The sequence below is a fragment of the Oncorhynchus keta genome, chromosome 26, assembly GCF_023373465.1.
Source record: "Oncorhynchus keta strain PuntledgeMale-10-30-2019 chromosome 26, Oket_V2, whole genome shotgun sequence".
In the NCBI taxonomy this organism is placed as follows: domain Eukaryota; kingdom Metazoa; phylum Chordata; class Actinopteri; order Salmoniformes; family Salmonidae; genus Oncorhynchus; species Oncorhynchus keta.
This window is the reverse complement of record NC_068446.1, coordinates 7,761,731-7,779,372: the sequence shown is the minus strand read 5'-3', so window position 1 is coordinate 7,779,372 and position 17,642 is coordinate 7,761,731. Positions and strand designations below refer to the sequence as shown.

The following is a 17,642-nucleotide window of genomic DNA, read 5'->3' as shown; positions in this document are numbered from 1 at the left end:
TTGAAATGAAATGACAAGGATATTTAGAGTTATTTCACTATCCCTGACTACTAGAGACTTTACAGAATCACAAAGATAGCTCTATAGAGCTGAATTTACAGAAAAACAGGAAATAAATGCCACTCTGCCGTGGAAACAGGGACTACTTTCTCAGGAAGTTATAGTGCAGTGAACTGACCTCATCACTTTCCACTCTCACACAGGGGCATGGGAAGTGTGTGTACATATACGTGCATTTAAAAAAAAAAATGTTATAAACCTGAACCTATTTGTGCGTGTTGTGCGTTTCAGAAGCTGCTCGATGAACAGCAAGGCCAGCTTCGTCAGTATGAGACTGCTGCAAGTCAGTGTGTTACTGAGCTCCAGAAGGCCCAGCTCCAGGTCCACTCTCTACAGGCCAAGATCAGAGAGAGCGAGGACAGGAACCAGGTACCACTTCCCCCACAGACTTTCACCATTCCTCCTTCTGAAGCAGTTCCTATTTTTACTCTACTTGACCATAGCATACAGTAGACATGCATCCAAGGCAGATTATTTGTTAAGTCTTAAGAGAATTAACACTAAATTGAACTATTAATTCAAAGGCCTGCTTATAAACTATTTATACAATTAAAAAAAAACTAACTACAAGTATTCGATTTTTAGCACTTCTCTGATGTGTCTGTGAATGTGATGTGTAGAAGCTGCAGGTGCGACGCGGGGACATGGAGTGTGAGCTGCGCCTGGTCAGAGAGAAGGCCCAGAGACAGGAACGGAACGTCCTCAACCTCACCGACACTGTCAACAGCAAGGAGACTGAGGTACAGAGGGAGAGAGGGAAGAGGGAGGGAGGGAGAGGGAATGAAGGAGAGGCAAAAAGAGTGCGAGTGAGAGACGGACTAACAGAAAGCGAGAAAATGAGAGACGAAGAGACTCTGGTAGGAGAGAGGGAGGGTACACAAAGAAAAGCCGGAACAGCAGGCCACTTTACACGGTATTGTGTCCAACCAATGATGAACAATAGGCTACTTTACTCATGCCTTTTTGTGTGTCTCCCTCTCAGGCAGCAGAGTTGTACCGGGTCATAGAGGAGCAGAATAACTTGCTGTGTTCTTTGAAAGAGCTGGCCAACAGAACCCAGCTCCAGACACTACAGGTCAGCCCTCCTCTGAACCGTACACACACCTCACACACACACTTCGTACTGAAGTCTGAGAACACTAAAATGCTCTTACATCTACAGCTGACGTGACGACACCGTCATTTACGGCTTGTGTAGTGTGTTCAATTTTTTTATCAACATGATAATTGAGAGTAATAGGAGCTTGGCTTTCTCCATCTCTAATAGACCTTGTATTAATACACACGCTTGATAGGATCCTTTGTAATGTCCCACAGTGCTAGTATAGAGAAAGCACAGCTGACCCCAGCACACAGCACATAGAGCTATCTGTAAACCGCCTTCACTCTCTGGCTCTCTTCCACCCACACCCTCCTCATCTCCACTCCCTCTACCCCGTCTCGGGTGCAGGTGTCTGGGGCGGAGTTAGTGCGAGGGCAGGGGGAGGTGCTGGCCCTCCAGGGCTCTCTGTTCCAGGCCCAGCTGGAGCTGCAGGAATGCCAGAGAGCCCAGCGTCAGGCCACCAGGAGGGAGGAGGACCTCACCAGAGCCCTGCACCGCCTGGAGAAAGACCTACAGGGAGTCATGGAGCACAGACACAGTACTGAGAGACACAACCAGGTGTGTGGGGGGGGTGTCTGTGTGTGTGGCTTAGCCTTGCAATGGGGTTATATTTTCATTTTGCGAGTACGTGCATGCGTTTGCTTGTGTGTAAACATTGTAGGAGACTGTGCTGCTACCTGTCTGCTCTAGGACTTGCATCTGGTGCTTGAAAAAGCTCGGTCAGAGCTGCAGCGGAAAGAGGAACAGCTGAAAGAGAAGAAGGGAGAGAGACAGAGAGAGGAGGAGGAGAGGGAGAAGAGCATCCGAGAGCTGAGGACCTCACTACAGACCAAAGAGCAGCTGGTGCAGGTCAGAAACAGACACACACTCACACACCCCATTCACACACCACCTCCCTCATCCACAGCCGTCCCAACACACACTGTCCCTGTCTCTCAGGAGTACTCCGAGTTGTTGGACCAACAGCAGGAGCCCAGGGAGAAGAGGGACACTCTCCTCACCAAACTGAAAGATCGCATCAAGGACAGGGACAGAGCACTGGAGGTGAGAGTCATCGTCTACGAGAGAATGAACCTCAACGAGAACATGTTACAGATATAAGAGGCGGGCAGTCAAACTCGTGATCCAGGACTGCATGGGTTGCATGGACAGCAGTGGTGATTGATGGTGGTGACTGACGGCTGTGTTCCATTCGAGATGCATCACATTGTTCTATTCCGTTGTGTTCCCTCCCATCAGCGAGCGGTGGATGAGAAGTTCCGACGTGTGGAGGAGAAGGAGGGAGAGATGCGTCGGCTACAGCTTCTTCTCAGAGAGAAAGAGAGAGACCTGGAGAGACAACACTGTGTACTGTCCAACAACGAAGAGACCATCACGGTACTGATGAGCACACACACACACGCGCGCGCACACAGACACTGGTTACTGAGTTCCTTCTATCTTGTGTGTGTGTTAAAGAGCCTGGAAGTGCTGGTGCGTGGGAAGGGTTTGGAGCTGGAGCAGGTGTGTGAGGCATGGAGGAGTGTACAGTGCCACCATGAGGACAGGGAGGAGAGACACAGCCGCAGCCTGAGAGAGAGAGACACCCTCATCAGCCAGCTACAGAACGCCCTGCACACACGTACCAATGAGGCTGAGGTGACATGCCCTAATTATACACTTGCCACAGTATACATATAGTGTACACCAGCACAAATAGATTTTTGCTGATCAGTGGCAAAATATTTTTATTCTTGATTCTTCACACTATTTGCAATTTCTCGTCTTCTCTCTCGCTCTCTCTTTCTCTCTCCCTCTGTCTCTCTCCTCTCTCTCTCTCTCCCCCTGTCTCGCTCTTCCGCTCTCACATTATCTCTCGCTCTCTGCATCCCAGGACCTGACTGGAGCCCTGCTAGATAAGGTGAAGGCAGGTCCCAGTGAGGTGGTGGATGAGCTGAAGGCTCGCCTCTTTCTGAAGGAGAAACTGTTCCAGGAACTGCTGTCCGACCGCAGCCGCCAGGCCCAGGAGCACCACTCACAGGTCCAGGACCTGCTCAACACCATCGGTACCAGAGACCAGTACATCCAGGTAACAAAACCATACTGGCCTGAGAGCTGTGGTGTGATATAGTCTGAGGGACTGATTGGGTAGAGAGAATGAGAAGAGAAAGAAAGAGTGAGAGAATGAGAGAGAGAAAGAGACTTCTGTCACAAAGAAGCTGTATCGACTCAGATCTTTTTATCCTCAAAAACCTCCATCCTTTCCTTCCCTCTCCCTATCCTCCCCTCCCCTCTCCTCACTCTTCTCCCCCTCCAGGAATCGGCAGGTCGTCTGAGTGAGGTGATGAGTGAGCAGACTGTACGTCTCCAGGAGCTCCGCAGACAGCTAACCTCTTGCTCCCTGGCCTACGGATCCCAGCTAGGCCTCCGGGGTCCAGACTTCCAGGGGACCAGCCAGGACCTCCGGGCCTTGCAGGAGGAACTGCGTCTGGCTCTGCGGAGGGAGGCCCAGGCTGAGCTCACAGCCCTCAGGACCCAGGGCACTGCCAGGCCAGCTGACAGGCAGGCAGAGTTTGAGGGTGGGCATCCGAGGAGCATGGGACTCTGTCTGTAGTGGCACCTTCTGTCTGTAGTGGCACCTTTTTTGGGTGATGATGCTAACCATAGTTAAGACTTCACAATGTTATTTATATATCAGCTAATAGTTTTTTACATTTTATATATGATTTTAGCTTTTTGTAAAGCTTTGTGCAATTCTACATTTGTATGTTTTAATTGTGTAATGCATTAGATTATGTTTACAGCAGCTTAGGTATCAAATGCTTCTTTGAATGTATAACCAGTAGGCAAAGAAACAGAGGGAATATATGACTTATGTTGACATACAATGCAAGGGATTTTGAACTTTGTATGATAGTGTCGATAGCATCACATGTTTCATGTTATGCCTCCTACTATTTATACTAATAACATGTGTGTGCGTTCACATGTTCATCTGCATGATTCATGGTGGTTATATACCATGTAAAGGTATTGCGTGTTGCTATAGCGGTCTCTGCAATTTGTATAGAATATCTAATAACGACTGCTGTCTGAAATGTGCGCTTCAAGTGGATTAGAAGTGATGTTTTGCTTTTGCCAGAGTACGGTACATTTCAACAACCATGAATTATTCCTATTCGGTTTAGCTCATTGTGTGTGTAACATCTATAAACCGTTGTCTGAACCCCCCCGGCACGCGTGTCTGAAAGAGAAACCATTTGATCTGATAACGTGGCAGAAGCTGCTCCGGTCTCTACCATCATCATCAATGGAGCTGAATAAACAAACCTTGTGTCGATGTCGTTGGGTTTACATGGTGTTCGTGGTGGGGCTCGGCTCCACTGTCCCTCCCTCCTCACCTCCCTTGCTTCCTGCATGAACATAGTCTACCTGAGTTGTACACTGGTCATAAACGTATCTATGTCCAGTTACGTTAAGATCAATCTAGGTTAACACGCCTGGTTCTCTCCACTTCCCAACCTGTCACAGTTGGTTCTACTCGGAGTAATAGGTAGTATCAGTTGAGCTCATTTGTGGATAAAAGGTAAGAAACACACCTAGACGTACAGTGTGGATGCATAACTGCATGAGCGTGTGTGGGTATAGAACCATATACACAACCCCCCCTCCCCCCATTTCAACACTAAAATGCTCCAATGGCATCAGTCTATTCGATTGTTTGAAGGGCAGTGCTCATTACATAGAAACAAGGGTAGACTTTCCTAGTTGCATGTTTTACATGTCAATCAGATTCATCCTGATTAGACCCAATGAGCAGAGAACATACCTCCTGCTGGCCACACCTCTTCTTAGTCTGTGTCACTCGTCTCTCGTTGCACAAGCCGCGTCTCCAAAGTACAGCGTCTGTGGGAAAGAGAATATTGTAACGCTCAAGTCTCTTAGCACTCACTCTGCTGTCTGACCGCACAAGATTACAGTCAGCTAGTGCTTAGGCATGCTTTTGAATGAGTTTCTATTTGAATAGAGTGTATTCCTGAAGTCCAACACTGAACAGATTGCATAGAGGTCGAGACAAAAGGATGGGCTATTACATTAGACAAAGAGACCTTATGCTTTTTAGAATGTGCATCCTGCACTGTTTGACACATTTTAATACTCTGCCCTGGCCAATTGCACCTCGTATCACATCATCTACTATTACCTAGTTATACGTCATAAACCTGTAGATTTGATCAATGAAACATTTTGATGATATTCGTTTTAAAAGCATTGAGTGTTATGCGACCTCCTTACAGTACATTTAAGCTATCTTCTAGTGTCACGTTCTGACCTTAGTTCCTTTTTTATGTCTTTGTGTTAGGTTGGTCAGGGCGTGAGTTGGGGTGGGTAGTCTGGTCTTTTTTCTATGTTTTTCTATTTATATGTGTTTGGCCTAGTATGGTTCTCAATCAGAGGCAGGTGTCGTTCGTTGTCTCTGATTGAGAATCATACTTAGGTAGCCTGTTTTCCCCATTTTGGTTGTGGGTGATTCATTTCTGTTGAGTGTCTGTTCACCTGGCAGAACTGTTTCGTTTTCTCTTCGTTGTTATTTTGTGTAGTGTTCAGTTTTTCATTAAAATATGACGAACACTTACCACGCGACATTTTGGTCCTCCTCTCCTTCCACCAACGAGAATCGTCCCCGGCTATTGTGTCATTTTATTTGACTGTAAAATGACTAATATATAATATAAAACTACTCCGATAGCCTTACAGTAAACATTTGAACATCCTCTCCTAGCCCTCTAGTCTGCGATACCGTAGCATGTTACTCCACAGAGCTGTGTCTGTAGGTTTGTATTTACTGTTAGCAGTTAAAGTATCTGCTCTTACTGTATACTTACGGTATATCTTACAGTTTACCTTACCGTATATCTGCCCGTATATCCCAGTAAATCCCAGTAAAGTGAGATAGATTCCCTCAGAGGAAAATAACGTGTTTTATGTTTGAAGCTTCTCTTCCTGTCATTCCTGTGGTCCTTCTGTAGCTCAGTTGGTAGAGCATGGTGCTTGTAACTCCAGGGTAGTGGGTTCGATTCCTGGGACCACCCATACGTAGAATGTATGTACACATGACTGTAAGTCGCTTTGGATAAAAGCGTCTGCTAAATGGCATATATTATTTATATTATTATTATTACTGAGAGGGGGAGAGGTTTCAAGGGTGACCACCACCATTACTGAACGTGGGAAGCGTTGTTTTGTCGACGCGTTCACATCAGTTTGCTTTTTTTGGGAAAGACTTTGACATGCAGAAAGGCCAGGATTGGGGTAGGCTATGTGTGGTATGAAAATGTACCGTATTAAAATGCTTGTTGAATTGTACTCTGGCAAAAGTAAAAAAGTGTCAAGGATTTGTATGTTTTAATCGATCTGTTGCCACAAATTGCAAAAGAGTAGAACTCTTATGCCAGTGTGACATTTTATTTTCGGCCTTTTCTTTTCATGACTTGTGTGTGTATGTATGTGTCCATGTTATTGCTTATGTTTCAACTGCATTCTGGGGTCTCGGTTCTCTTTCTAGAATTCAGCTCAGAGGACAACGATAATGTTGAGGTCAACAGTAACTATGCAGACAGCAAGGAGGAAGAGGACTCCAAACTGACAGCTCGAACCCTAGCCACCATGCAGGTAGGCCCTGTGCTGTACATATACAATTGAAATAGTGGTTTATTTTGTCTTAATCATGTCACATTTGAATCTTTCCTAACCACAACTCATATTTTAGTCATCAGCCTGGGTGATCCAAACACACTGGCGATTTTGCACACTCAGCGTTCTCTCGCTGTCGTTTTCTCCACTCTCCTCCAATCAGAACTCTGGAGGACCTGGGAAGGGGAAGCTGTCCCAAGAGGCAGTGGGAGACGCCCAGGGGCTGGTGGAGGTGAAGCAGCTAGTGCAACAGAAGAGGGTGGTGGAGAGAGAGCTGCAGGAGCTCAAGGCTCAGCTGGAGAAGTCTGGCTTCTCCCTGACCAGGATGAGGTAACACGCCGACTGCAGACATGTTATTATGAAACGTGATGTAGATACAGTATACACTTGAGTGTACAAAACATCAAGGACACCTTCCTAATATTGAGTTGCACCCCCCTTTTGTCCTCAGAACAGCCTCATTTCATTGGGGCATAGATGCTACAAGGTGTCGAAAGCGTTCCACAGGGATGCTGGCCCATGTTGACTCCATTGCTTCCTACAGTTGTGTCAAGTTGGCTCGATGTCATTTGGGAGAGGGACCATTTTTGATACACACGGGCAACTGTTGAGCGTGAAACACTCAGCAGCGTTGCAGCTCTTGACACAAACCGGTGTGCCTGGCACCTACTACCATACCTTGTTCAAAGGCACTTAAATATTTTCTCTTGCCCATTCACCCTCTGAATGGCACACATACACGATCCGTGTCTCAATTGTCTCAAGGCTTAAAAATCCTTCTTTAACCTGGTTACACTGATTGAAGTGGACATTATTTTTTTATATATATAAAAAAAAAATAACGTTTTACCCCTTTTTCTCTGCAATTTCATGATATCAAATTGGTAGTTACAGTCTTGTCCCATCGCTGCAACTCCCTTACGGACTCGGGAGAGGCGAAGTTCAAGAGCCATGCAATTGAAAGGGATTTAACAAGTGACGATCAATAAGGGATCATAGCTTTCACCTGGATTCACCTGGTCAGTCTATGTCATGGGAAGAGCAGGTGTCCTTGATGTTTTGTTCACTCAGTGTATATATGAATGAACGTGAATGAGAATAAATGAAGTGAACGAAAATATATCCTTGTTCATGCAACTATTTTTGTATTTTCTGACAATTACTGTGGTGTACATACGGAGGTCCCAGCTTCTAGGTTCACAAATGCCTGTGGTTTTCACCCTGGTTCGAGCAGTGGATATGAGAGGTGCTAGTTGAGGTGTGTCTGTCTTCTCTCTCTCACACAGGAAAGCCCTCTTCAGCCTACGCATGGAGAACACGGAGTTGAAGTCTCACCAGACAGAGAGACGGTCAGAGACGGACCCCAGGGATGAACAGGGATTCCTGGAAGAAGGGGGGGATGAAGAAAAGCTGGATGTGGAGGAGGAGGACGAGCAGCTGTGTGGGGTGGATCTATCTGGTGGCTGGGAGGATGACCGTCTGTCCCAGGGGAAGCGCTGTGCCCCCAGGCCCACCTTGAGAGACCCTGGCCTGGGGAAGAGACACTGCACTAGGCCTGTCTCTCTGGACCTGGGAGACCTGCTGTCCCACTCCACAAAGGAAGGGGAAGACATCACACCAAATTATACTCTAGTAACGCGTGCTACTGTATGTATGGTAGGTCAACAGTGAGAGGCCCCATCGACTGATTACCCCAAGAAAGGAATATCATTCTAAATATGTACATTACTCTGGTCCTGTGTTGCAGGACGATGATGTGGAGGAGGCAGGAGGAGGAGAAGCTGGAGACAGGAAGCAGAGCCCCACAGAAAAAGTGATGGTTGAGAATGCTGTGCGGCTCCGGCTGAAGAGCAATGAGCTGCAGGAGAGACTCATGGTTTCTGAGGCCACCGTGGAGGCTCAGGCGGAGCAGCTCAGAGACTACAGAGATCTACCGAGTGAGTCAATACACCCTCACCACACATACGCACACATACTGTTTGTCTATCACACACACGGCAATATGCTACATGCGATAATTATTCAAATGTATCGCTCTCTCTCTCTTTCTCTAGTGGAGACGTCTGTGCAGCAGGACAGTAAGCAGGTCCAGGTGGATCTACAGGACATGGGCTATGAGACGTGTGGTCGCAGTGAGAACGAGGCTGAGAGGGAGGAGACCAGCAGCCCAGGTACTTACTGTTGCTATTGACGCTACAAATGCCAGCATTTTTTTTTTACACTAAAGTATTGCTGTACTCTGCAATACTTGAGGGTTATCGGGAGATTTAAACATCTTCTATGGTTTAGTAAAGCCACAAGAGGGCAGTGCTGTATTTCAGTTGTGTAACCCACGTCCCCTCCGTTTCTGTTCCCCGCAGAGTTTGACGATCTGGAGATGTGTACTTCTCTGGAATGCGGCGGCTCCCAGTGGTGGTCAGGCGTTGTGCATCCTGGGAAGGCCGGTCCTCCAACATCAATCTCGAAGGCCGATGACTTCACATCTCTCCAGCGATTGGTTGAGGACCTGCGCTCGCAACTCTCCCGCTCCCAGACGGTGATCCGGAGCCTCCAGGGCCGCCTGCGCTCCCTCTCCACATCCAGTGACCCCTTCGGCCACTCCAACGGCCCCTCCACCCCCCGCAAGGTCAATTGGGCCATCCAGTTCCAGTCCTCGCCCTCCCAGAGTGGCCTGGATGAGGACGAGGGCTGGGAGTCGTCTGGTGGGGGTCTAGGGCCCTCCCCACATCACCCCAAACCCGACAAGGATCTCCAGGAGCTGGTGTTTCGCGTGGGAGCCCTGGAGGACCAGCTGAGGAAGGGCAAAGGGACCCAAGCAGGGACTCCAGGGCTCCCTGCAGAGGGAAAGGCTTCCATCTGGCCTGGGCCTGGGTAGGTAGCACTACCACTAACCCTGGTCCACATGTTAGAATGTATGCCGTATACAGCAGATTAATTTGCAGTAACACAGTATATGTGACCCATGTTGGAATGGAATCCACAATCCGCTTGTTGCTAGACAATCCACTGACCCATGGGAACCAGTTGGTTTCATATTGGCACTTCCTTCTTCATCTGTCTCATGTTGACTCTTCCTCCCGCCTCTGTCTCCTTGCAGGAAGTTTGATACCCTAATACAGGCGCAGGCCCGTGAGCTGTCGCACCTGCGCCAGAGGATGCGAGAGGGGCGTGGCGTGTGCCACATCCTGACCCAGCACCTGGGCGACACCACCAAGGGCTTTGAGGAGCTGCTGCGTGCCAATGACATTGACTACTACATGGGCCAGAGCTTCAGAGAGCAGCTGGCGCAGAGCAGCGCCCTGGCACAGCGAGTCAGCGCCAAGATTAGCGGACGTGAGTGGAGAGGTGAACACACGTATAGACACATAAGATGTGCACCATTGCACACAAATAGCACGTACTGGACCCCAAAAAAACACAAAATCGTTCACAATTTACATATAGCGCTGGCAAAATGATTGTAACCTATAATTATGGACAATCACCTTGATTTGATTTGACCATGAACAAAAAATGTGTTTTGTCAAAGTTGTCTTAATACATTTATTTTAGGAGAAGGGGGGTTTTAACTTAATCTGCATGTCGATGTAGTTTTCCCAATAGCAGTTTTACATTTTGACATGAAGTGGGTGAAGTTTGTAATCATTTTAAGAGCAGAACGGCACGGTCGGAATGAGAAACTTGATTTCCAAAAGTTGCACGCGGTCAAATGTTTTTGAGACAGGGGTGTCACTAAAGCTATATTTTATTCATTAGGTATGTCGTATTTAATTTTCAAAGATGCCTTATGGTACATTACAAGCTCAAAACATTTTTCGACAAAAATGACGATTATACCAATAAACGTGGCCATTTGCGTGACATTTAATCCTTACCCAAAATGACATAATCGTTACAGCCCTAATTACACGATACCCATGAGCTAACGGGCAGCTAATACACTCAATCTTCAACATCTTTTCACCTTACAACAGACATTTGCAAACACAATTTCTCAGTCATGTCCATTCATGCCCAGCAAGACATAGCATGAGTGTGTGTGACCGTGCTTCTACACCTCCATTGCTTGCTGTTTGGGGTTTTAGGCTGGGTTTCTGTACAGCACTTTGAGATATCAGCTGAATGTAAGAAGGGCTATATAAATACATTTGATTTGATTTGACTTTGTATGTGTATTTTCCTTATATAAAGTGCTAATGTCTCTCTTCAGGGGATCATCCAGAGATGCATGATGACAAGACTGGCACAGAGCTGCTCGCCATACGGTATGCGTCTGCCAATTTGCTTTCTGTGTGCGTATGTGTGTGTTTGCAACAGTGTGACATGAATGCAACAGTATTTCATCAGTATCAGTGTTGTCTCTGGTTGCTATTGTTGGTAACTCAACATTGATTGTTGGGGGCATGTTTGTCCTCCACTGGGGTTCTCTCTCTCTCTGGTTTGTCACTTGATCAGTGATCCACGCAGAAAATCAATTAGTCTGATTAACTCACTGGTAGACCAGCAGACTGGACAGTTGGCTGTGAGTTGCTCATGTCGCTGACGACATCGGATCTCAATCCGATACACCACTGTGACGGTTATTGTTGGGGTGTAATCTCTTTGAAAACTACTGCGAGACATATCTCCAAGTCTATCCACTATATTTCTCTGCCTGTCTTTTTTCGCTCAATCATCTTTGCCCTCTCTCTTTCTCAACCTCTCTAGTCCCTTCGCCCTCATGCTGGTAGGGTGGCTGGTTTTATAGCTTTAGCAACATTAGCATTAAGGCAAACATGTTGAGTCAGGGATGTGTGATGTCACCACTGCTAACCAGCCCCATGGTGACAATCATTGGAGAGGAGCGTTGTGATTGGATGAACCCACTGCCCTCCCTCCGTCTCCCTCTGATCGTTGTGGCAGCAGCCTCAGACTACCACGGGGGGATTTGGTTGCTGAGAAGACATCCTTTTTTTCTTTCCATCGTGTGTGTGTGTGTGTGTGTGTGTGTGTGTGTGTGTGTGTGTGTGTGTGTGTGTGTGTGTGTGTGTGTGTGTGTGTGTGTGTGTGTGTGTGTGTGAGTGGGAATTAGCCAGTCATCCAGGCTACAGTGTTGTGGGACGCGGACAAGACATGCGCTGTCTTGTGTTTGGGTTCAGACTCGGAGAAGGAGGAGTGTGTGAGTATGAGAGAGGGAGAGAGACAAAAACACAATGAACAGAACCTGACAATCATTATATTCCTGTTTCAGCTCGTACGGTACTGTATGTTTTTTATCTCTTCATCCCTGAGCTGTGCTCATCTCGTGACTTGGTACTCATAGAGTCGACTGGTGCTGAATAACCTCTGAATAACTACAACGACTGTCCTGGTCTGTGGGGTCACACTGTACGGCCCGGGGCCTGTCTGGTCAGCCTGTCTGCTGGATGGCCCTGGTATCTGGGTGCATCTGATTACAGAGTGTCCCAGTGTTGAAGGAATTCTAAATTCCTCTGTTTTAATTCCCAATCAAAATGAAACACTCTGTCAATGCATAAAGGCTTTGTAAGACCCTTTATTTTATAAGAATGGACAGAGCCCCGGTCTTAAAAGTCAGGTAACAGCGTTTAATTCAAGAGAGTACTGCCTTCATACACATTTTACCACAGGTTATAAACTGAAAATGACGTCAGCGTTTTCTAAATGTTCTATCTCTTCTTGACACTGGTAGAGAGGCCCTATAGTTCAAGCCTTCCCTCCTCGCCTAAAGCCAAGGTCAGTCAGTGTAGATAAGCATTCTAGACAGTCTGGAGATAGTCCGTCCCTGCCATCTGGAGATAGTTAATTCATTCGTACAAAGGAACAGACCGTCATTGTTCTTACTTTTGCCCACGTTCACACACCACCGTTCCAGTACCAAGGCTGTGTCTCAAGCCTTCCCACATCCGTCTCCCTATCAATTTAATAGAATTTACGAGTCAAGCTTTTCTTGTGTAGATAAGCATTCTAGCCATTCTGATTCATTTGTACCAATGAAAAGACTGTCATTGTTACTAAACTCTTGACCACGTTCACTTCAGTACTGGGATCAGATAAAGAAAATTCATACATATACAGTAACATTTAGTATTTTGATTAGTACATATACAGTACCATAATTGTATTCTGATTAGTACATCCTGATTGAAATGTATACATAATTAGTCATTTTAGATAAAAATTCCCTTAACATATCCACCCTTTGATTAAATATTATACATCCAATCACACATGTAGTTATATTGTAATATTAAAAAGCCTATTTTTATTAGAGATATTTATTGTCATCAAAACATCACCAAAACCTAAACCCCATACTTGCATTCGCCATAACTGTTTCTCAGCCCTACATCAGAATCATAACTCTTCTTATCAGGATTTTCGTTACTATCTTCATAAAAAATAATATTGAGATGGGATACAACCTAGCCTCCCTAAACATAAAAAATGGTCTCATCAAATATAAATTCCCCACAAATAAAAGATCCAGATTTGTCCACTTGTTCTGTAGACATGCATTCAGTCCTCCACGGGTCAGAACCTGGAATCGGCCCATACCGCACCATCTATTGTCATCAATTTCTCCAGAGTCCTGGAAATAAGGCCTCATACACAGGGAATTAGACAACAGCCCCATAAAACTAAACAGTCACACAGGTGAATGTAGCCCATAATACAGTGATCATAATATTTTTTCCCCATTTTCCCAACATACTATAAAACCCAATTAGTCAGAAGTATCCACCCCAGAGTTTTCTGCCAAACCGTGAGCCAGGGTGGTCAAACCAGCTGAGGATTCGGGCACTGATTTGTCTGGAGCTGTGTTATTTGAGATGTAAGCACAAACATGGTCCTGATAATCACGCATACTTCTCCCTTTTCAGCCATTAACAAATCTAATGCAATTCTATTCTGCCAAGCCATCCAGGCTGGTTGCTTCAGTCTGTTCTGCAAAACTTTTAATAGCATCTCTGGTATAATTGTTAAAGCGTTGTTGATTATAATAAATATAATTAATCCAGTCCACGTCCGTGGAACGCCAATGTTATCAATGTATACTTTGTCAATAAGAGACCTGGATGGAGTAGCTCTTTTCTCCCAATTGGCTAAACTTCATGTCTCGGTGTTAAATGAGTGTGAATAGGCATTCCCAAATGTACAATGACACATGATCCTGCCCATAAAATCATTCCCCCACACAACCACCTGATGTCAGCCCTGCACATTATCTGGCATTCCTGCATTCATGAACAGCTTTACCATACCGGCCTAAACTCCTCTACCCAGAACCGTACTAGGGTGTCGACCAAGACCTGGTCATATCCAATACCACAACCCTAGATCCTCCTTCATTTCTGTTTAAAGGGTTAGGCGTATCTTTATGCAATTACATCCCTCTTTCCTGATTACAATCAAAAACTCTCACCTTCACTCTACTCTAACTTCCTGTCTACCCAGATCTAGGGATCTCTTATACTTATTTTGGAACAAAATCCTCATCTTCTAAACCATAGGTCAAATTACCACTCTCCGCATACTCAAGTAGGACGTGCTGTATCAGGAATATGTCACCCACGATAAAACAGCTCAGACGAACAGCTTCCATGTGAAGCCCCACCCTCTCCCCGAGAACACATCACTTAGCAAGAGCCAGACACATCTTCACTTCTATGAACAAAAACAGGGATGAAAAGACAGGGAGGTTTACTTAATTCGAGAGATGGCCCCCGGAATTCTGTTAATTCCAGTTCTCCTCTCGAACACTGTTTATTGTTCGATAGTGTCATAGTGTCTTACCCTCCCGCCGTGCGATATGAATCCGGGTAGCTCTTTCAGCTAGCTGTCACCAGGAGTCCTTGGTATGGTCCCCCCAACAAACCTCTGGGACTGGATTGAGTGACTTTTTTATCTGATTTATCTGATTATATCTTTAACTTATATGCCTAATTGTTAGCTAAATGTTTATTTATTTATTTTGTATTAGTTTCTTATCCAATAGGCACTAACTTACCCACCCCATTTTGATACCTGGCTCTGCCCAGGTAACAAACAACCTTATATACCCTAAATAATGACTTTTTCTGACATTATCATGTATGTCCAATTCTCCCTTGGGCATCCATTCATCCCAATCCTGTATCAATTCTCTGTCCAGTGGCTTATCTAGTTTAAGAAGTATCTGTGCTATTTATATATGTTCTTAAATATATATATTTACCGATTTAAACAGTAATTCCTTTCTCTCCTATCTCTCAAAATGCCACTAAGCGTCTCACTGTTTGACTATCTAAAATCATTGTTTTTTTGGGCTAGAAGTGGCCATCTCTAAAGTCCTTACATTTCCTTAATCAATCTATCTTAATCCTTACAATAATCCTAAATCACCACAGATGACCTATATTCCTGTCAAATTTAATAATATTTAGAAGACCTCCTAATGGTTAACCAGAGCCTGAACAAATGCTAACCATATCAAAATCCTTTCTACACTTTACAAGCTCTTTATTTCAGGGATCCTCAGTATTCTATCTGACAATATCATGGAATACCTTATCTACAGTAATTTATCACCCCTATTTATTCTCAATGATAAATATAACTATTTTCTGTTGTCGTATCAAATCCATAATAGCCTATTCAAAAACTTCACAGGTAATATTGTAAATCAGCTTCAGTGATTCAAACAATAATTCTAAACCCCAAACTAACACTCCATTATAACTAATTTACCTTAAAATTAGTAACCCAACTGACCACAATTCATTATACAAATGGCTCTCCCCGGGGCTGATCAGACCCCAAAAGATAGCCACGATAAGGTCAAAAGGTCATACCACCCTTTTTTTTGTCATGTTCCATACCATATTAGACATATTAAAGAACCCTTTATCCTTAAAATAAAAATAATCACCTGTGTAATTAAAACCCATAAAATAAAAAACTCATAAGGTTCCATATGTGAGCGTGCCTCTTTAAAATACCCTTGCACTAAAACAAATAGTTCTAACAATTGTTTTATGTGTATATATTTGCAAACCTTAATGGATAATCAAGACTTCCAGACCTTTTTCAATTTGGTCGTTTATGGCCGCTCTCTCCCCCACTCTCCCGAAGATTATAATCCCAAAGGGCTTCTAAAAGTGAGACACAACACGCCTAAATAGCATTCACTATGCTACTTCGATTTAGAAACTCAATAAGTGAACTATAACTAAACCTAATGATAATTCCCCTTTGACTCAAATCATAAATCATAAGTTTTAAACATTGTCTATGTATATGTTTACTTAAATGAACATCCACTTAAATTATTATCCAATGTATTAATTTTTCCCTCTGCCGCAAATGTCGTACATTTCTCAGTGTAATAAATCCGTAATTTAATCCCAGATATTTAATAAATATGCATTCGCATTCTCCCATGGCTCCTTTTAATTTACTTATTTTAGGTAACTCCCATCTGTCCCGGAACAAGAATCCTACCTAAACACGCCAGAACACAATGTTTAACTAAGTTAAATCAAACCCTAAAATTGACTATAACCAGTAAACAAATAAACAAACCACTTTTATCAGCTAAAAACAAACTATACGAAAACTCACTACTGTAATGTTTCAGATGGCAAAACTACTCAGAGACTCACGTTCACATCTGTTAGTTCCTCAAGAAAAAAAAACCCCTCTTGCCCCTGTTACGGATGTCTACGTATCAGGGGCAAAGCTCGAATAGCCAAATTCAACCTAGCTAATTTCCCGAAACATATGCAGTTATGTTTTTCTATAGAGGTTGCTTTTCAAACTGTAAATATCCTAACATGGTTCCACACAATGGAAACAGTGCTCAAATTCACTGCTGTTACATAAACAATCAAACCTGGAATCGACAACCATCAGAATCCATTGTCACAATGTTTTACGATTACGACATCCAGTCTCCCTCTCCCATAGCCTAATACAATCCAAATAAATGCCACAAATCTTATGATGCCGACCTAACGTATCAGCTGCTAGTTTTTAGCATCTTTCCTGACTATCCTGGCGACTCTCAAATTACTTTTATTTTGTAATTTTGATCAACTTCTGAAAAGTGACTCGAAACTAATGCACACATTTTCCTTCTAACAGACAAACAATTTTCTCCGTTACCCCCATTCACAACGGAATTTCCGTGGCGACCAATAGTGCTTTGCTAGTGACGTCATCATCAAGCGCTCAACCTCATCCCAATTCGTATCGACTTTCAATGAATTGTAAATAAAGATAAACCAAACCTAATTTATCACATCTGTTCGAATCTTGAATAATAATTTATCACCCCAACCAATATCTCTAAATTGGCTAATTTTATAAAACATTTCGATGGGTATAAATCGTAATTGTCTCTTCGTTATTATTTAGAATTCATTTTGATCTAGTCTCGTCTTTGACTTAGTATTTTAATTACGACTATTCCCAATACGTTATTCACTTGTCTAATTAAAACTCATAATAATCCATATGTGAGTGTACTCATTTAAAATACCTTGTCACTGGGAACAGGGAAATCTCCTTAACCCGAAGTTTTATTACTACAACGAAACCCAATAATTCTGATAATCCCTTCACATCGTTTGTTTTAAATCTCTCGATGTTTCATGTAACTCATTCAGTCTATCTTCAAATTGTCGTCCCAAAATATTTTATACACTGCCATACCCTCAAACCACTGTGATAAACATGCACTGTCCCTTTAAGATAAGACATATACTTGTTCCCCGTAAAGAAAAACAGATAGTTTTTTTAGAATACGTTAACTTCTAGTCCGAATTCC

At 44.1% G+C, this 17,642-nt stretch overlaps 1 protein-coding gene across 7 annotated transcripts in view; it reads left to right on the top strand.

Annotated features, from left to right (window-relative positions):
* LOC118358882 (myomegalin-like) overlaps nucleotides 1-17,642 on the top strand; it is a 140,708-nt gene that overhangs the window by 97,594 nt on the left and 25,472 nt on the right. For 6 of the 7 annotated variants that reach the window (XM_052480141.1, XM_052480142.1, XM_052480140.1 and 3 more), the window contains 18 exons: nucleotides 292-429; nucleotides 681-800; nucleotides 1,043-1,135; nucleotides 1,511-1,720; nucleotides 1,853-2,011; nucleotides 2,102-2,206; nucleotides 2,402-2,539; nucleotides 2,621-2,800; nucleotides 3,036-3,230; nucleotides 3,459-3,720; nucleotides 6,708-6,814; nucleotides 6,999-7,165; nucleotides 8,122-8,491; nucleotides 8,583-8,772; nucleotides 8,890-9,006; nucleotides 9,196-9,706; nucleotides 9,933-10,180; nucleotides 11,046-11,100. In XM_052480141.1, the coding sequence (XP_052336101.1) occupies nucleotides 292-429; nucleotides 681-800; nucleotides 1,043-1,135; nucleotides 1,511-1,720; nucleotides 1,853-2,011; nucleotides 2,102-2,206; nucleotides 2,402-2,539; nucleotides 2,621-2,800; nucleotides 3,036-3,230; nucleotides 3,459-3,720; nucleotides 6,708-6,814; nucleotides 6,999-7,165; nucleotides 8,122-8,491; nucleotides 8,583-8,772; nucleotides 8,890-9,006; nucleotides 9,196-9,706; nucleotides 9,933-10,180; nucleotides 11,046-11,100 (3,365 nt within the window). The remainder of the gene's footprint in view (nucleotides 1-291; nucleotides 430-680; nucleotides 801-1,042; nucleotides 1,136-1,510; nucleotides 1,721-1,852; nucleotides 2,012-2,101; nucleotides 2,207-2,401; nucleotides 2,540-2,620; nucleotides 2,801-3,035; nucleotides 3,231-3,458; nucleotides 3,721-6,707; nucleotides 6,815-6,998; nucleotides 7,166-8,121; nucleotides 8,492-8,582; nucleotides 8,773-8,889; nucleotides 9,007-9,195; nucleotides 9,707-9,932; nucleotides 10,181-11,045; nucleotides 11,101-17,642) is intronic. The other variant, XM_052480139.1, reaches the window with a different exon arrangement.